General features: G+C 35.4%; 1 protein-coding gene across 2 annotated transcripts in view; it reads right to left on the minus strand.

The window, feature by feature from the left end:
• Positions 1 to 466: 466 nt before the first annotated feature.
• LOC108235507 (glutamate receptor ionotropic, kainate 3) overlaps positions 467 to 20,134 on the minus strand; it is a 91,811-nt gene continuing 72,143 nt past the window's right edge. The window contains exons 11-16 of one of the 2 annotated variants that reach the window (XM_025005784.2): positions 19,792 to 20,015; positions 15,516 to 15,634; positions 10,542 to 10,759; positions 6,108 to 6,333; positions 5,585 to 5,835; positions 467 to 4,860 (exon numbers count right to left, since the gene is read on the minus strand). In XM_025005784.2, coding sequence (XP_024861552.1) covers positions 4,495 to 4,860; positions 5,585 to 5,835; positions 6,108 to 6,333; positions 10,542 to 10,759; positions 15,516 to 15,634; positions 19,792 to 20,015 — 1,404 coding nt within the window. In that variant the 3' untranslated portion in view covers positions 467 to 4,494. Of the gene's footprint in view, positions 4,861 to 5,584; positions 5,836 to 6,107; positions 6,334 to 10,541; positions 10,760 to 15,515; positions 15,635 to 16,021; positions 19,692 to 19,791; positions 20,016 to 20,134 lie in introns of those variants that run through there. The other variant, XM_017415559.3, reaches the window with a different exon arrangement.

Here is a 20,134-nt window from a genome sequence, read left to right on the forward strand (position 1 = left end):
TCCACAATAATAAAGCTGCGTATCCCAGTTTTTCAGTGTTTGTCTGGCATTGTTTTGACTTTGTTGCCATTAAATTTCAATTATGTGCTGAAAAGTTTAAAGATTCAGAGGAAATAGCAACAATATTAAAGAAAAAAAAGAGCCACAATTGTTTAGCCAAGCTCAGAATATTTTTTTGTGTCTGTGTGTGCGTTTTGATGTGTTGTTATTGCCAACATTTTCGCCAGCGACTGGTTTGCTCAGTGTGGTGAAACTATAACATTGCTAAATCTATAACACTGTTAATGTCATGAAACATGGATTTAAATCTGATACTGCTATATTTACACAATATAGCTTCTAATATTCTCAGTGCAAAACATCAAACAGAGTATGAACCGATGTTCAAATATGAGGTTGTATTTTTTATTTAAAACTTCATTTTAACCCATACAGCAAACTGTACAATTAAATTATTCACAGTGTGTTAAAAAGAAAATAATTCGGTAGGTTTTTTTTTTGTTTTTTTTCTATAGTACTTTGTAGATTCCCCTTAGTATTTTATTCACGTTCTCTTAACACATACAGTTACAGGGAAAACAAATACCCACCCCTTTTTTTATTTCTTTATATTTTTTAACAAAACCTTACAAAAACTATATTCATAGAAATTCTGCATGTCCACAAAGAAAACCCTGGTTGGCACCAACGTAGTTATCATATTGTTTGAGAGGTTTTCTGCAAAATGATAGAAGCTTTACAACTTAAAAACAAAGGTATACATAAAAAGTCATATCATCATGGCTGAAATTAAGAACTCATGTCACACACTGATAATGGAAGTTTATGCAGATTACATTTTGAATTACTTTTCTATTACATTTTATACAATTTTGTGTAAAATGACAGTATTCACATTAAGTTAATAAAAATACATATATTCAATAACCAAACAGACTGAACCAGCCCAATTAGAAACCCTGTAGAAATTTCAACTAATTTTGATTGTGATAAGATTTTTAGTTGTCAAACATCACAGACGTGTCGTACGGTGAGTTTCGAGTCTTAGATTTACCTGCAAAAGAAGCTACATTAGTGTGACATTATTGTAGTATAACCACACAACAGCAGCAGTCATACTTTAGGCCAAGTTGTGATTGAGATTTTATGAAAAGCAAAGGTCCATTGACACAAGATAAACATACTCTAAGAACCCCAACCCTCTTTAGAAAGCTCACTCTTTCTATTTTATGATCACCTTATAGAAATATAGTAGCCATCATAAAAAGACAATTTACATACATAGTTTCATCTAGATGAAAGAAATCCAATATACCATATTATAATCATTTCTATTGAATAAACAAGATTTGGGGCAGTGGATTCAGGATAAAGTGAGAAAGTGGGTTAAAGTGACCTCTGTAATGAAATAAATAGCATCTAGGACATTTTTGTGAACAGAATGAATTTATAATGTATAAATTTAGCAAAATACATCTTCTGCCAATCTTATCTACATACTGTACTGAGCAGAAGAGAATCAATAAACAATTATACAATAAATTTCTACCAAACCAATGCTAGGTTTTACAGATTAGTTTCCTTGAATTGTAGATAGTTGCCTTTTTTGTCTCTGTGTACTGACAATGTAAGCCTCACAGAGGTTTACTGTTCACTCAGCTCCCAGGTGACAGCAGCAAACATACTCCTCAAATCTTCCTTCGGGTTGTCACTAACTGAAGATATATACTCAATATAGTCATTACAGTCAACACAAACACAGGATTATCGACTGTCTTTTCTCTATTAACCACATAGTCTTTCAGTATGTTCCATCACGACAAGTATGGATTTACTCAGTCCAGCATCAGGTCAATAAATAAAACAATCTTGTGACTTTCTGTTTAGAGAAAAGCTTCAAAAGTCTTCATTTTGTTTCTTCAAAACCAAATACCTTGATGAGCTTTCAGTGTTGTGAAACAACCACTCTACCGGCAAAAAAGCTAGCAGATCACACGAGATGTGATGTGTCAAAAAAAAAAACATTTCAGATGGGACATTCAGTAGCCCTGTTGCCACACAAACACAAAGAGCAGCTCATAAAGTATGACATGATTAAATGAACACAAAAAATACACTTTGCTTTTCAGAAAACAGTCTCTTGCTTTGTTTCTGCTAATTAACAATTTTTAATCCATTAGAATAGAAACACAAACACTTGATTTAATGCATTAGATCAAGCATTTGTTGAACATTAAGCAATTCTTCCAAGTTTTAGAGGAGCACAGACATATTTTATAAATGTTAGCACAAACTGAAAAAACAATATTCAAATAAATGTCCATAGTTTTTTGAATATTCTCTTGCACAGTCGTGAGAGTGTGTTTGAGTTGGAGGGGTGCTATGAGAATGTTTTCATTTGTATGACTTTAAACAGTCATATGAGGATTTTTTATAGTACCAAATAAAAGCAATGAAATGCACACTGGCAGTGTGTGTTGTCTAATCTGTTGTCTAATCTGGTGTCTAATCTGTCTAATCTGGTGATGGACATCCATAAGAAGGTGCTGTAGCACCCCTACTTCCAACAGCCTTGTGTGTTTGGAAATTACAATGAGCTTTTTTGAAATGCGGACTCTTTTTACCTATGTGTTTAACGAATAAATAATTATTGAATACAATAATATAATTATATAGAACTGATTCCATATTGTGCCAGAACACTTTTACCTGCAAACACAAACTGAATACAAAACAATCAAAGGGGAAATTGTTCGCATTAGGGTATTTGTGTCACAAACAGGCAGGGGACGGACAAAATCCAAAAAAAAGTTCTGCACCAGAAGTATTGCTCAAGAAGAAGCCTTTCCATGGATTTTTATGGTAGTAGAGTTTTTACTGGAATATATCTGCTTTTTTCCAGCAGAATTTTAAATTTTCAGTTAAAGTTGTAGAAAATATTGATTAAAAATAATTTAATGATGCCCGATTGATGTGATTTTTGATGATTTTAAAAGCGTGGACTAAACTTACAGAGAGAAGTACAGAAGCATAGCTAACATCGCTCGGTGTTGTTAGCACAGTTTGAACGGGGACACACTAAAATTGTGGACAGCTGTGCTGCAAATGGATCAAATCACTCCTATCTATACACTGCACCTTGTAGAACATTGTGCTGGCTGTGACATACCTGCCAGTAAAATAGAAAAAGTCATTTATTCACCAAAGCACCTTTTCTTGAAAAAAAAACTGCTGTTCAAAAGAAATCACATACTGAAAGAAAATAATTTTGTAAAATTTAGTTATTTTGCTGATCTGTCAATGGTGAAAGCAGCACTTGGCAATGAAAAATTTCCCCTTGAATGACATTGCATCTGTTTAGTGTTTGTCGCTTTAGAATAATGACTGGACTGACTGAAAACATTTTTGACTCCTATTTATAATTTTAAACCATAAGACATGATAAAAAAAAGGTTCAAGTTTAAAATCATACAATGTATTATTAAAGGCTGCCATTTTGTTTTTGAATTGCTTATGTTAAATTGCTTCTATTAAAGTATTAAAACATTTTCAGGTGAGGTGGTTTACATAACCCAAATACATCGCTGTGACTTTTCTAAACACGGTTTATATTGGATACATATTACCTTCCATGGCTGGACAGACGCTATTGCAGAATAATCCACTGAGAATTCCATTTAAACCACTAAAGTTCACTTATTTTTCAACACAAGGTGAGTGTTTCAAAAGGCTAACAGTTCTTGTCCACACTGTTCCGATTTTATTTTTGTTGAATGGTCAGATCTTTGGCAATCAATATTTTAACTGAAAACAATTTAATTATGTACAAAGTAATGTGAAACAAAACATATTTTTGTTATAAAAAAATAATCCCATAATCATGTCAAATAGTCCATGTTGAAATCTCATTTCTTTAATACACAGTAGATGTTTCCACAGCCCACTTTGCATCAGTGGTTATGGTTGCTTATGTGTAATATTCTTATAAAATACACAACACAACTACAACAAATGTAAATTTACTGTTCCACATCTTGCAGGTTCTCCCAGTCACAGTGTTGCTGATACTAAATTAGTATTCCAACAGTATGTGAGGCAGACACCCAGCTAATCCTACAGATGTTTGAGGTAACACTATTTTCTGCTGCCAAAGGCCATTCAGGACTGTGAAAATCAACAGGAAAAACATGAGAACTTGACATAGATGTAATTTATGACAAAACTGATTTTCAATGAAAACTGCCTTGTCCCTTTTTTAATTGTATCAAAGTCACTTATTGCCATTTTCAAAAAGCCTTTCTTATTCTGTTAGGCCTTATTTTCACATCAAATTTTCAATCTTTGAAACGATTGAGTGTCTCTTGAAAAGTGTGTTTTTTTTTTTTTCCTCCTTGTGTTATAGGCGTAAACATCAGACTTGAAATTAACTCACATTTGTGTGGGCCTTCAGGACCTTCCCAAATATTTATTTTATTTGATTACAGTGGTGACTTGTCATACCTGTGTGGCTGATGCTGCCATTTTGAGTTGGCCATGTTTAGTGAGTGTTCCAATGTCACTGTGGTTGACGGTGTATCTGGTGATCCCATCTATGCCATTGTCTCTAGGCTCCGGCACTGTCCCCGATATGTTGCTGACGAGGTTCTTGCCCTGCGGGGAACACATTGTCATGGAAACACAGGGGTCATCCCAGTGCTGCAGCTCATGTTGTCCTTTCCTGGGAGTCGTCGGTCGTTGTAGGCGTGCATGTTGATCACTGCATCCGTCTTCACCATGACTGGAGGCTGAGGCTTGTGTTTCACCCGCCTCTCGCAGGTGAACGACAGTCTGATCTCGTCCACCATGGCGCTGCACAAAGACCTCTGGGCAAAAAGGGAGGATCCGGGGAGGGGCACAAGAAGGAGAAGAGGGGAAAGGGATGGGGAGTAAATGCCTTAGCTTTAAATTGTTCTGACAGCAGAGAGTCAACGTCTAAAAGCACAAAATAGATGTAGAACATGTTGTGTTGCATTGATGCCAGTGCACCAATGCAACAATGTATGTGGCTGTCAGCAAAGTTACACTAAAATACTGCTATTCCACGTAGCATAAACACAGCTCAAAAATACTGCTGTGTCAAGGAGAGTAAAAAATTATATTACAAGAGCATAACTCACATTAAATGACTCAAAATTTGAGATTTTCCGCATTAAAAGGCTGATTCCATTCTGCTATCTCCAATGACTAATAATGGATTAATTCTCTATGCTCCGATTTGCAATCGTGCCAGTGAAAACGAGTAAATGTTTTGGTGTAGTGGCCAAGTCTCACGGATTAATCAAAGAAAGGCATGTAAATCCTTTTAAAACATGCTTGAGCTAAAAGCTATGAATAGAGCCCAGTTTATAGAGGCTTTTTATAAAAACAATTTTATCAAATTGGCCTTTGTTGCTAACTTCTTTGCTGAAGTCAAGGCTAAAATCTCTAAAATTCAAAAAATAGTGGAATGAAAAAAAAACTATTTTTCACGTTAATTTTTCATTGTTTCAAACTACATAGTGACAGTCAAATTACAAAAATACAAATGGTCTATGGGGACACATACCTGCTCACGTTCTGCAGTTTTCCTCAGCTTGTAGATGAATTCAGCGATTGCAACAAAAACAGACACCACCAAGCCAGAAGCCAGTACAATAAATATACCACCCAGGTTCTGGATCCCCATGGGGCCCGTCTCATGACGCTCTTCGTCCAAGCAGCTGTTCCCACTCCACCACTTTTCTTTCAGAATGTGCAGAAGCCCATCCTCCAACATACTGAGGATTGCTATGGTGATTTTGTCTCTGTACGGTGAGCCTGCAAGTAACATAAGGCACATTTAACTTTGGATGAAACACCAGCTGGACTCTGTGATATAAGGTTCATAAACACATTGTGGCATACTGTCTGACTAGTAGCTACTTTATTTATTTTTTAAATGTATTTATTTTTTTTATTTCTTGCTGCAGCTGAATCTAAAAGTAATGTCTCACCCTCATCTTTCAAAGAAAAAAAAAATAGGAGTAGGGCTTGAATTTTTCATTACACGATACTCTCAAATGTATTCCAGGGTTATTCACGAGTCTTACCGAGGGGAGTGCCGATGCCATAGCCTTTGCTGTCAATAAGCCCTCCCACTTGTGTCAGATTACAGTTTCTCCTGGTGATGTAATCGATAGTGGTGGACTCTGTAATGAGTGCATAGTCTGACTTCAACACCCTCTGAATCCCGTCCTCAATGGACTTCACCAGAGATGTTCTTGGCCTGCTGCTCATAAAAGCCCACATCTTCTCAAATGTTGAAACCTTTGATTTCTGTAAAGGATGGAGAAAGACAGTTTAAAAAAAAAGGTCCATTTGAACCCCATTTTACCAATCCACCATGCTGCAGGCGAGGGAAAAGCTGCTGAAAAATATACAATGCTTTTATTACTACAAAAAGGTTGAACTTGAATAAAATAACTTTCAAAATGCTATAGCCCTAGGTGCTGAAGGTGGAAATACTGCTAACCATCAAATGTTGCTTGTTCTTCTTTAGGTAACATTACACTTATGGGATTTTTCTTTTTTTAATGCAACAAAATGTAAGACATACAGATGGTATTTGTTCATTACTTGAGATCACGGTTAATTTAGCTAACCTCCAAATAGATTTAAATGATTACTCCTTCAAATTTTCATTGTCACAGGATTAAAGGACAATACACTGAAGCTTTGCACACATCTATTCTCATAAGTGCTACTGAAGCAGCAATAATAGAATGACGTTCCATTAGTCTTGCATCAGTCTATGTGGTATTTCATGCAATTTTCTGTGAGGTCACATTTATGCCATGTCTAATCCAAGATAATTACTGTCTAAAGACTATAAGACATTTCAAATTGTGAAAGATGCTATTATACAAAGTCTTCTCCTATTGTTAAACCCAGTCTTGGCTGCCTAAAATTAGCATGTGATAATGTCATAGTACGAGGTTTGTTATCATTTTATGATGTGAATTTACTACTTCTTTTTTTAGCCTGTTGACAGAATTAGCTATGTAATAGGTGGAGTTTTGTTTTGCTTTATGTTTGGAGGATGTTGCTTAAATTTGCCTTTTGGCACTTTAGATTTATTTTAATGAACAGCTCCATTTAAGAAGACTTCTAAGGATTAGAACACCTTACTGGACAACAATAACAGCAAACATTGGTTTTAACACTTATCCTAACTGTGTCAAAACATCTGTCAGATTTGAACTTTTTTTTGTTGTTGTTGTTCAAGGTCAGTCATTACTAAAACATAATGTTTACAAGTGAAAATATTACAGGTCTGCACAATATGTTGACAGTTTTGGCCTATTTTGCCTAATATTACGTTTTCCACACACTGTTTGATTTATTTCTATAATTGGACATGTGATTTGCCATGCTGTTAATGTCCATATTTCTGAAAAAAAAAAAGAAAAAAAAAAACAACTGATTGCTGGCCTGTCTATTTAGGGATCTGACATTTCTATAATTGTTTATTTAATCATTCTGTTTATATTCTGCTGTTATAATAATTTCCCTTGCTAGTTTTGACAAACAGAAATGGCTACAACAGCACTGCTGAATTTTCTCAATATTCTAACTTAGTGAAAACCTTTATTTTTGGCACAATACTTGCATTATGCCATAGATGTAAGCACATCTCCAAAAATGTGTATCTGTGAATGATTTAAGAGCTGTGGTTCATTGCCTAAACCACAGCTCCTCCCTGCCTTCTCCTTTTGTCAGGCAGTTTTCTAAGCCTCTTAAAAAGCCCCCTTTCCTTTCCTTATAAGTAGGCCTATGTGAAGCTTTATTTAACATTGATATATTTATAAATCAGCTATTTTTAATAGAGCATATTTCTTAAGATTCTGCAGTTTTTTATGAAATATACTCAAAATTTCTAAGAGTTGCTTTACAATTTTCGCACTTTGGGCGAGTACTTTTTGTGATTATGCTTCTGGGTGGCTAGTTATTTAAATTTAAGCTCAAAGACTACCTTATTTCATAGCATTTAAAATAGTTTTGCACTCCACATTAAGAACCAAATCCATTTGCACACATCTGCAAAGCCTTTATTCACAGCCTGATCTTTCCAGTATTTATCATGCCTCTCTGCCTCTCTGAATTAACATCATTAGGTCTTACTGCAAGGGCAAGAGCTGGCAGAGGGCACTTGAGCCATGGGTAATTAGGCACCTGTGTCTCTTAGTCTTGACACTGTGATCATAACTACACTTTTTTTTTTTTTTGTGGAGCACAGAGTGATTGCAGAAAACTTTGTGTCACACAGCTTTTCAGAAAAAGCCATTTATCTTTACATAATATCAAATATTCTGGAATCACAGATTAGTAGTGACTGCTTTCTTTTCTCAAAAGCTCAAAGAGTGTAACCATATTGTACAAAAGAATATCGAGGATCAAGGTGGACATAATGCCCCCCCCTCACCACCACACGCACAGTGGTTTGGTCCATTTTATCCCTAACACATGAGAGTGTGCCTGGAGACTGGAGGAGTGGAGCTAGCATGAATGAATGGCTTCCAATTAGTTATAAAAAATATGGAATACTGTAGGAGACACTAATCCAAGGTTTTGTTTACATGTTTCCATGGCAACACCGGAAGTTGACAAGTCCTCCAGTCTCCCTATAGTCGTGATGGAAGTGTTTCCCTTTGGACTTTATTATTGTGGATGGATGCATATCAGATGTTTCGCAATATGTTCTTTTAATTTATATGATTTCATATTTTTGTAAAATGGAGAAAAAGCTGTATGTCGTGACTGCAGAGGCAGAGGCATAAAGATGCAGATGGAGAAAGACTATCGCTTTTCCTTTTAGTTTCTGCAGCTAGTCTACCTGGCAAGGTAATAAATGTTTAATTTTTATTTCAATTTACAACAGGACATACTGGTACCTTTGGTGTCCTCACCAAGAAATTGCTCTTAATAAATTTCCCTGTTTACTGTCCTCCTAAAAATCAAATGGAATTTCTGCCCTTGAGTGTAAAATGTAAATAAATAAGCAAAGAAAAATGACTTATTTTAACTTTTATAAATCTTATTTCAGATTAAAGCAGTAGGTCTATAAGTCCATAAGCATGAACAATTTCCACTTTGAAAAAAAAGAAGCTGGTTATAAATTAGTTGGCATTTTTTTAATGTAGGTTTGGAGGCTATTTTTGAAGAGACCAGTTTAAAACCGTGACTTTTTTGCCACAAAGCCAAGCTTTTTTATTTGAATGCGATTTGGCTTTGTTCTTTTGAAGTAAAGTATTCCCTGGAAACCACTGCATTGGTTAGACACAATAAGCTCCTCCAAAAGTTGTTTTTATTGTTCAGTATTAAAGGTCTCTTTGCAGAGGCACAGGTTAACTACAGCATTAACACTAACTTTGACTTTTGAACTGTGCATTTAAACCTGGACAGATGGTTTTGCTTCTCTCCAACCCACAGGAAATTTCTGTTTGTGTTTATAAATTGCTGAAACTGATTTGCTAGATCACACAACAGTTTTCCAATTATACTGTTTTCGGTTTGTTAAACAGGCCTAGGAACATAAAAGGCAGCAGTGTTTCTGAACATTTTAACCTTTTTTGTGACTGAAGATATAGGTTATGTTTATTGCAACCAAAATGGCAAATGTGGTGTGGTAGTAGGTGAGTGTCATTCTGAACACATGCTCTGAGAGTCTAACTGATCATACAAGATATGTTTTTGTAACTTTGCCATTAACTGTTGGAGTTAACTGTGACTGCTTGTTAGCAAAATAGCTTGCGGACCATTAGAATTTATTGAAATTCTCAGAAAATAATCATTAATTGTACATCTACAACACAACATTTGGAGTCAAGCAACTGCTGCATTTCTTCTGGGATTGCTAGGCCTTAAACAGTTTTCTTAAACTAATTCAGAATAGTTTAAGCTTTCCTCTATTTTTCCATCATATTCTTCCCATATTATACAGCTTCACATTGCTTTTCTTGGAAATAGGGTTGGAAAAACTTCTTGAATGTGCACTAGGCAGTGAAATTACAAGATATTACAACAAATTTTAAAGGTACATTAAATTAGAAAATAAAGAAAAAATGCTTTTTGTAGTAAATACACACCATTCAAGCATATAATATTTATGGCCTGAGCTACAAAATACAGTAGCATGAAAACTAGAACAGACAAATCCCCTTGAGGATTTTTCACCCCCTTTTGCTATTGAATTTTATAAACTTATAAAGTTTCTTCAATAGTAATGATGCAGTGTTTTCATTTTCTTACGCTGAAAAACTGTAACTTTGTTACTTGTATTATTCAACACACAGAGCCAGCAAAATCTACAGCAAAGCTCAGTTCAGAATATAGAAATAAAATGTAAAAACCTGGAGGCAAAAGAGAAACTTTGGAATAAGAAATGATCAGGAACACATTAGCACATAAAAAATGTACATTTACATTTACAACATTTAATAATGCATATATTTATTGTTTTGAGGCACTCTGTATTTGTTGTTTACCTTAAAGAAAGCCATCGTTGCTCCATCTCTGACCACACCGTACTCAATCTTGGTCTGCTTGGCAATGTCATCAGCTGAGTCCACTGGTGAGTCCATTCTCTCCACAGTGAGAAAAGCAGCTAAATTAGCTGTGTAGGAAGATATGATGATGAGTGTGAAGAACCACCAGATTCCACCAATGATCCTGGTTGACAGTGCTTTGGGCATCAATTCTGAACCTGAATGAAGAGAGAGAGAGAGAGAGAGAGAGAGAGAGAGAGAGAGAGAGAGAGAAAGAGAGAGAAAGAGAGAGAAATACAGCTTATTAAACAATTCAGACCAATATTGTTACTGAATTAAACCAATGCAAAAATGTAATTGCTCACATGTTTGTTAATTGGCTTACAAATGTCTTTTGGCAGAGCTACTGGTTTCAAACGAGGTACTTTGAGTGAGGGAATGGAAACAGAAGCCAAAATGGCACCTTAGCCAAAATCTGAGTGAAAGATTCAGAACACATTGGTAAAACAATATTTTTCTTAGACTTTTACACTGTATACACATATTTGTTCATAAACTGTTAGACTTTAACCAAATAAGATTTGAATGTAACCTTGTGTATATCTCCCTTTTAGACCTGGAGCAACATTTGCTTGTTTATCCTTTCAAAATGATGCAACAGGAGCATCATGTCATAATTTTTAAGCATCATGAAAAATCAATGGTGGAAATAGTATTGCAAGACACCAAGATAAGTCAGTGATTTACAATAAAGCTAGAGATATAGGCTATAAAATGGTTATATTGATAACTCAACTTTTTATTAAGTGAATTTTTAAAGAAATTATTTAGTGATTTTTTGAAGTTTTAAAATGTTTATTTTCTTTTTTCCAAACCTTGCTCAGTCTTTAGATTGTGAAACATAACCTACTACGTTTCCTACCTTTGTCATTCCCTACTGATTCATAGATTTGCCCTACTGGATGTGCACATTATGATACTTCAAAAGCAAATAATCACAACCTGTGCACAGAATGGAAAAATAAAGATCAAGATATGTTTCCACACTGACAGAACGCCTCTGCATCAGCCTTGACTTTGAGTGGGCCTCTGTTGAGTAATACAATGTTTACAATGGCTCTCTGACTGGTGTAAGAGTTACTTCATATCTCATCTCTGACAACCTTTAAAATACCCTTGTGCTTTGTGCACTCTGTTACTTTAGTGAGACGATTTATGAGGGCAATTCTGAGAAGTAACAAGCCCACAGAAGGGGGGCACGGTGGTCAGCTCTTTAACCTCTTCCACCAAATTTGATTGGATTTGTCCTTTGTGGTTTGACAGACTCTACATGGTTACAAACAAGAAAAGACAGAAGCATCCCTTAATTCACTATGACTTCAGTGAGCCAAGATCCAGATTCATTCCCTGGTCACAATAAAAATGAAGTGAAGCCATGGGTAACTCAATTGAATCCCACACAATAAAGCACAGTTGTCAGCAGGGAGCAGTATATGGCACTGCATCAGAACACTCTGATAAATACAGAAAGCAGATCAGTCATATGGTTCCAGGGAAATAAAATGGTGTCAATATAGTGTGTTTTTGAAGAAAGGCTTGTCACTTGTAGGCCAAGAAAAAAGTTTGCTGATAGTTGTCTTACAGCAATAGCTGATGCATTGTCTAACCACTGAAAATGATGTTTAGGACTTATGTTAGACAAAAAACTAAAACTTAGAATAAAACCCATCCTTAATGCACAAACAAGACTCTGATAAAGGTAACTATCTTCATCCGTTTTATATTACCCAGAAGGAAATAAGTTGCTGTTTAGAATATATTTCCTTCCACAAACTTTGTTAATATACTTTTGCAAGGGAACTTATATAAATATAACTTACAACTCGTAATCAGAAAAAAACAACAACAGTGAATAGTGAGATGAATAAAAAAAAAAAACAAAAGAAAAACATGGAGCCTGACATGGGTCATAAGTTGAAATAAAAAGAGGTCACAAGAATCTGTTTCCACAGTTTAGGTCATCTGTGTAAAAATGTGTAATAAGATTGTTGTCTATCTGCAGCAGGTGTTGTGTTTCGTTTGTTTTTAGTGTTGATGGGAAAACAGAATTAAGCACAGCACAAGAGCATATGGACCATCTACAAATTGCAACATCAAGTTTTAATATTCAATAATGTCAATAGAAGTGTCTGTGTTTTCTCCTAAATCACATTAAATACATATTGTACATTTATGTATCCATTTAAGTCATTCTAGCAGTTAAGGTAGAAATATGACAGTAAGTATAATTTTGGAAAAAGGTAATTTACACATTTCTGTGAATAATCTTAACATCAATAAAGAAGTACCATAAGTTGAGATTTTAGAACAAGTTGACAAACTTTTAAATTGTCAACAAGACAGTTAAACACATTCTGCACACATTTAAAAACGTGACTTGTGAAAGAAGAGGTTACTGGATTTGCCTGCAAACAGCCTTGACCAGTTTTTAACAGAGAATGTGGAGAATTTTAAAAATAAAAAAGGCAGCTAAAACAGTAATACACTGATGCACACCTTAAATGTGTTTGCTTGAAAAATAGCAAACATAAATAAACAAAAAAGCTTAATTACTTGGAATCCTCAATGTGAAACAAAACTAAGTGTTGTGAGACCTAGAGGCAACATAACAATGCAGTGAAAAACCTACATTTCTCATTAAACAAAATAAATAAAAAAATAAATATATATATATATATATATATATATATATATATATATATATATATATATATTTAAAACCTGTTTACAACCTGTAATTTTTAATACTTTTCAAATATCTCAAGAACATGGACCATCATTTGGTAATATTAATTTGTATACTTGGTCTAAACTTTTACAACTGAAGGTGTTTTAGTACTATTAAACATATTTTTTTTTGTGCGTTATTATAGTTATACCTTTTCTTTTGCAATTCCAGCGGTACTAATGTACATTAATAAACTTGTACAATTGTGTTATGTTTTAGTTTCTTATTATGAATGCTATAATACAACAAGGTTCTTATTATATAATAAACACAAATATAAATGCAATCTTTCTAAGATTTAATTTATCCTGAGGTGATCATTGAATAACTATGACACTGCAGCTTATTGAGTAAAGAAAAAGATTGTTCTGTATTTATATTTTGGATCTCTTTGAGTACATATCTAACAAATTTTCAAATTATTTATATGAGGAAACCAATTTATATCAAACAATCACATGTGTGTTTGTTGTGAGAAAAACTCTGAAACCCTCAGGAATCTATTTGAAGTACACAAAGTGCTTTTGCACCTCCTCATATTTTATGTTCTTTTTGTTGTCTCTGACACCTCCCTCCCACAGACAAGCTGGTAGACGTTTTTTCTTTCTTATTTTGGGTTTCCTCAAACGCGTCCATTTGCATTTTAAACATGTCAAGGAAATGGCTTCCGCCTCAGCTGCTGTTACCATGTTTGGCAGACAAGCAAGGGATGTCTGTTAATGTGACACAGACAAAATATACACCTCGCTGCAGATACCGCTGTGCAGCATGTGTTACAAGGCTCTGTAGCACAAACGGGTGTCACTCGAAGCCAGATTCAGTGTCAGTTTTAAACTTAGATACATCATGTTAATTATCATACTGTACGTTAATTATCAAGATATTTTATACCAGCTTGGCTGTTTTTAAGAGCATGCATCGAGTTTAAAATACACTGTAATATTATTAACAAAAGGAGTCAAACTCATTCTTAAACCTTATTTTCAACTTTGATATTCAAACATGAAAATTGTTTTCAAGGAACTATGAATAAGAGTTGATTAGCAACAGCAGCTTCAGTCAATGACTGTAAATGAGAGAAACAGTGGAGCTCAGGCATTTACAAAAAAAGCTGTGTGCCACGTTATGAATGATAATGAAAAATTCTCCCCTGTTTAGTTTAATAATATAGGCGACTAACTAGCTCATTCTCTCCCTCTCCCCTCTCCCAGCCGTACTGCTGCTCCTCTCATATTTCTCTGCCGGCACCAGCAAATTGGCAGAGCTGCTGTGCAGTTTCACAAGAGTGCTGCCGAGTTTCTGTGCTTAATGAATTGCTGAATGTGTTTGCAATCCTTACGGCCAAAGATCCACCGAGTCTCACTAAACCTCCTTGATTTGTCTTGTTACACTGAGGTTAAACATTTTGTTACTTGGGTCTTTTTTGCCACAGTTAACTCCATTATGCAAATTCTGGCCCTTCATTTGCTTACCCATGCCTTTAAGGTACACCTGCAAAGAAAGCAATTCATATCCTCTAGGATTTTTTTTGTCAGAAGAGTCACCTCTCTAATTTAAATTTTAGCAGTATGTTATTGCTTTTGTCCTTACAAAATTCTCTTTGTTGTTAAGTTATCGAACATAAAAGACACCTGCTTGGACAAAAGCAAAACAAAACACTGTTTTGCAAGGTCACAGTAATATTATTTGCTGTTTGGTGGGAAGTTTGAGTCAGACACATGGATTCTCAACACTGGGTCACTTCCAGTGCAAGTCATGCAGTGCTGAAAACATCACAGCAGCCAGATGTGGTGTGGCTGACAGCTGGCATTTGTCAGACATGTTCCTCAACTTACCCTTTTCGTCTCAACACTCAGGAAGCTCTAGAGCAGGGCCAGCTACTGTGTTACAGGGAAATAAATGCTACGTTGTTTTCCATCTTTACCCGCCAATCTCTGACAAAAGCCTGGCGCCGACTCTTTGTTTTGTTTTTTTAAACAGCAGGTGACAACAGCCATCATTTGTCACGCGAGTCAGAGCTCGGCGGTTGTTCTTGACAGGTAAACATCTCATGAAACAGTCACGGGATGAGAATCACGGAGCTTGTCAGTTAAAGAGGCAGAAAGTAGGAGCATGTGATGAAGAAGGGAAAGAGGGTGAGATGATTGCTGTTTCTGTCTGGAAGGAAGTTGTGTACGATGTTGTACCTTGTTGCATTAGGGAACCGACTCCAAACCAGAAGCTGTTGAGGAGTGTGAAGTTGTTTTCCACCACATCGGAGCCAGGGTTGCAGGGATGAGCATCATACCATTCATAGGGGCTAAATCTGAGGACAAGAAGCAGGAGAGTGGAAGCGTTTTTTTTTTTTTAATGTTTGTACTGGTTGTGAATCACAACACTTCAGAGCTAATCTTATCAAGTTATTTTAGAGTTCCGTCTTGGATTGGGAGAAATAAAACACCTTCTTATTGCATAAAGTGGCACCTCTACAAACTACCTGGACCATCATTATTATTTTTATAACTAAGTGGGCAATAAAAAAGCTCTTCACTACCATTTCATCTAATAAAGTTGGTACACTGAATATGCTTTAGCAAACAAATTGTTAATTTACACAGTCAGCTGACATAATGCAAACTTAATAATGACTGCCGGCTATTCTGTTTACTACTACATGCAATTAGTTTAATAGTATTTTTTGGATAGTCACAATATAAATCTGGCAAAACTATCTAGGAAGTTTACAGCAATTCACTCAGTTATCAAGTGTTATATCAAAGTACTTTTAAACCACTTGCTCCTGGTTTTTAAGCTCTACTTTAGCAAATCCCTTAGACTTTTTCAAACATGCTTTGTGTTTAAAGGTGACCAATGAGCCACAGAAGAACACATTTTCAGAAGGTATAAAATGTCATGTTTGAAAATGTGGAGGAATAAAGACTCCTCCTAAAGTCACATGAAATCATAAATCTTGCATCCCTCTAAATCTTTGCCATTTACTTTGAGATCTGCAGAAGTGGGGCTCCACCTTTATGGCTAAATGTATTTCCACAGGCAGATAAAACATGCTAAATGTCACTTCTTTCTTTTTTAAAAATGCATTTATGTGATGTTAAAAATCTCTATTTTTAGTTCTACATTTTGATGCTTCATTGTTTGATGCAGCTTTATTCTAAATTAAAGTGAATCGTAGTGATTACAGAGGAAACTCTTTCACAAACCAAAATCTTTTTGGTTTTTCTCTTACATAAGAAAATTGAGCGATTAAATTGTGCTACTATACCTATACCATACCTACCAAATACCTATTTAAAGCCATATACAGAACTAGGTTTAGGACACGATATTCATTATATATATATATATATACACACACATGTGTGTGTGTGTGGTGTGTGCTACTTCTTTTGGATTAGAACCAGTCTACTCAACAATGTTTCAATTTTGGTATTTGTATTAACTCTTTCATCTGCATAGCATTTGCAGTCAGCAGAGAGGCTTGCCACTATTTCAGTAATTTTTCAGTCTGATTTTGTATTACTTTATGTTAAATTGGAAAGCCATGACCATACAATTATATGATAGTGAAGAGGCAGAGAGAGTAGGAGAGACTTTATGCACAGCCAAAATACATTTAAAAGAGCCTCAAATGATTTGAGTGCAGTTTTTACTGAGACAATGTAGCAACACTAATTTAGAGGATGGTGGCTCAGCTTTAAAGTGGGAGTCTTCCAAATGGAAGATTGAGGAGTCGATTCCCAGCTCTGCCATGTGTTGAAGTGACCTTGGGCAAGATGGTAGGCCCCATATTGCCCCTGATATGTTTATTGGAGAATGAGTTAAAATTTAAAAAGCTTATATAAGTGCAATGCTATATAATGTAGAGTGCTGTATAAAAGGGTAAATGAGGAAAAAGATAATTGTAAGATGCTTTCTCGAATCTTGATTAGGTTTAGGAGGTGCTGTATATTGTGGCGTATTTACTTCGGGCTTATTTCCTAAGAAGGTGGAATTCAAGCAGCAGCTTTTTTCATACCACATGCTTACAATACTACACATGGAAGAAAGAAGTGACCTCCAAACAGCAAAGCATCCAAACAGAACAAAAGCTTGATTCTTTTTTTTTTGTAATCAGAAATGCTATTCTTTAATCTGTGCACTCTAGCTCAGATTTAAAACACCAAATGACTTCAATTTATTCCCACAAACAAATAATGACAGGTGAGGGTTTGTGAATGAGTTATTTCACTCTAAATTACTACAAAACATCAGTCTGCATCAATAATGTTTTTAATTTTAAAAAAATTGGACCACAGATAAAGATGTCTGTCAGTTTTTGTAATTTAGGGATTAAAATGTATCAAATATTCTTTGTTTTTGCTTTAGTAGACTTTTCAAAACAGATTTTATATAAGCCTTCTGAGTGTAGACTGAATTTTTTTGCAGCCATCAGGTTACATATTACATTGTTAGATTGTATAATGTGATACCAGGTCCAGAGTGGCCAGCTGGAACCTTTAAGAAAATTGTTAAAATAATATCAACCTATTTTAATATTTAATATTATATTTGATTAATCCACAGAAGGCTTGGCTGCTTACACATGCATCTTGTACTCCCGCAGCTGACACTCTCTATGCCGCTGCTTTGACATTTGCCAAGTATAAGTCTAAGCAGTAAGATGCCAGCAGGTGTGCTAAACAAAAAACAGCGCTGTCTGCAAATCACTGTTAAAGTTTATGAATCAAGTCAATAAATTATATAGTGTTAAAGCATATAATGTAGTCTATGATATGATTAAGGGCTTTGCAAAAACCATGTTGCCATTCCAACTAAGTGAGACTTTTGTGGTCCTGTAGCCCCTCAGCAGCTGCAGCCGTCAGCCCAGTTTACTGCTGGTGATACTTAAGAGCCAGAACCAAGAAGAAGCCATAAAGCCATCAATTGTGGGCAGGTAGATTTGATCAGTGAGGGAATGTTGTAATAAAGTATATTATATATTATCAGATGAAGACCTTGTCTGTATAAAAAGTGCTTGGAGATTACTGAGGATTTGGCTTCATAACTAAATCTGACTTGACTTTTAAAAAACTTTGTAATGAAAGTTGATTTGTGAAAAAAGAAAATAAAAGTTTTGTATGTGCTATTATAAGACCTTAGCCCAATAGAACCTGTTAGTGTACATGCTGATGTGCACAGAGAAAGAGAATCTCATGTCTATGGACAGTGATATGACTACAAAGAAGGTTGCAGAGACCAGTTCACTGCTCCATATGGTTTTGACGAGACAGAGGAAAACATGCATAAGAAAGTTCCACTGCATAACAGAATGCAAAAAAAAACCAGTGCAATTGTTTTTGTTTTAGTTTATCTATCTATGGTAAAGGATTGGGTTTCAAAAGATGTAAAGCACACAATACATATTTTTTTAATTGCCATGAAAGACGTTGTAGTGATCCAATAGTGTAGATGTGCACAAACTCGTTTGCATATTTACCGGAAATATTCAAGATAAGCTGGGTTATATCTAGAGATTCCTAAAAACCACTGTGCCAATGTTCAATGAAATAAATGAAAGCATCATCAAGTAAAACAATAGTTTTTAGGTTTGTTGGATTTGAGCTTTTAAAAGGCTACATGGGAGATTGTTGTGAAGACTGATATCTTCAAAAAAAAATCCACAGTAGTTTTTGAATCTTCTTCCACAATCATTTTATATTTAGGTATACATATACCTCTTTACCCATTCACCTTTCTTAACTACCAAGTGATTGCAACAATTTAAGATATATTTTTTTTAAATTTATTTATAAGAGGCCACTTCAGAATTAGTTTCATCTCAAAGCAGCAAATGAGGATAGAAGGGCGCAGCTGTTTGCTCTCAAGCCTCGAACTTCCTCCAACGGCTGTTTTCTCGAACTTCCTCAAGCACCACTTTGCATGTGAAGCAGCAGGAAATGCAGACACTGATACTAAAAGGGTTTTAATCGGATTCAGAAGAAGTTAAAAAAGGATAATCTCTATCATAATTGTGACAGCCTTACTGCATAATTCATAACACATGTAAATGCTTATGATCAACTTTAAATATCGTCCTCTGATGCAACTGCACTTCAGGTGTGTTCGTTTTTTGTGCTGTTGAATAGTGAATTATTCTTTTTTTTTACTACACTTTCATTTTATGCTGCATTGCCATTTCTAAAGACATCTCACAGGAAACCAGAAATTGCACATTGAATGGGACTTTGCAACTCAACTTGAGTTTTTTTGTATTCCTCCTCCCACTGCTGGGCTGCAGAGAGCCCAAACAGACATAACTGCCTTGATCACTACCCAGCAGTTAACACAGTATGATAAACTGGCTCATGTACTCGAACCTCAGCCTGTAATGATAACAGAGTAAATTACTGGGACTCCTGAAAACTTCATGGAGAGACGAATGAAGGACTGAAAGGACAAATACCCCAAAACAACTGTACTTACCTGGCAATGACAAAAAGAACACAGCTAACACCCAGGTAGGCCAGGAGAATGTACACCCAGATGTCTGGCGTCATGGGGTTCAGAAAGGAGAAAAAGCCGTTGCTGGTGCTGTTGGGTTTGCGATACAGGATGCTGATGCCCATATTCAGAAAAGGCTTGGAGAAGTCAATGAACTTCTCTCGTGTGTAGGTAATGGTGAGAGGAGCCATTGCTAAGTCTGCTCTCTGCAGCGGAAAAAAACAGAAAAAAAAAACAAAAACAGAGTGAATAGTAATTTTGTTAGAATTTTTTTTTTCATTTTGATAAATTCTTAAGCTAAAATTGTACCTCTGTGTGCCAACGA

The sequence above is a fragment of the Kryptolebias marmoratus genome, linkage group LG16 (genome assembly GCF_001649575.2).
Source record: "Kryptolebias marmoratus isolate JLee-2015 linkage group LG16, ASM164957v2, whole genome shotgun sequence".
Classification (NCBI taxonomy): domain Eukaryota; kingdom Metazoa; phylum Chordata; class Actinopteri; order Cyprinodontiformes; family Rivulidae; genus Kryptolebias; species Kryptolebias marmoratus.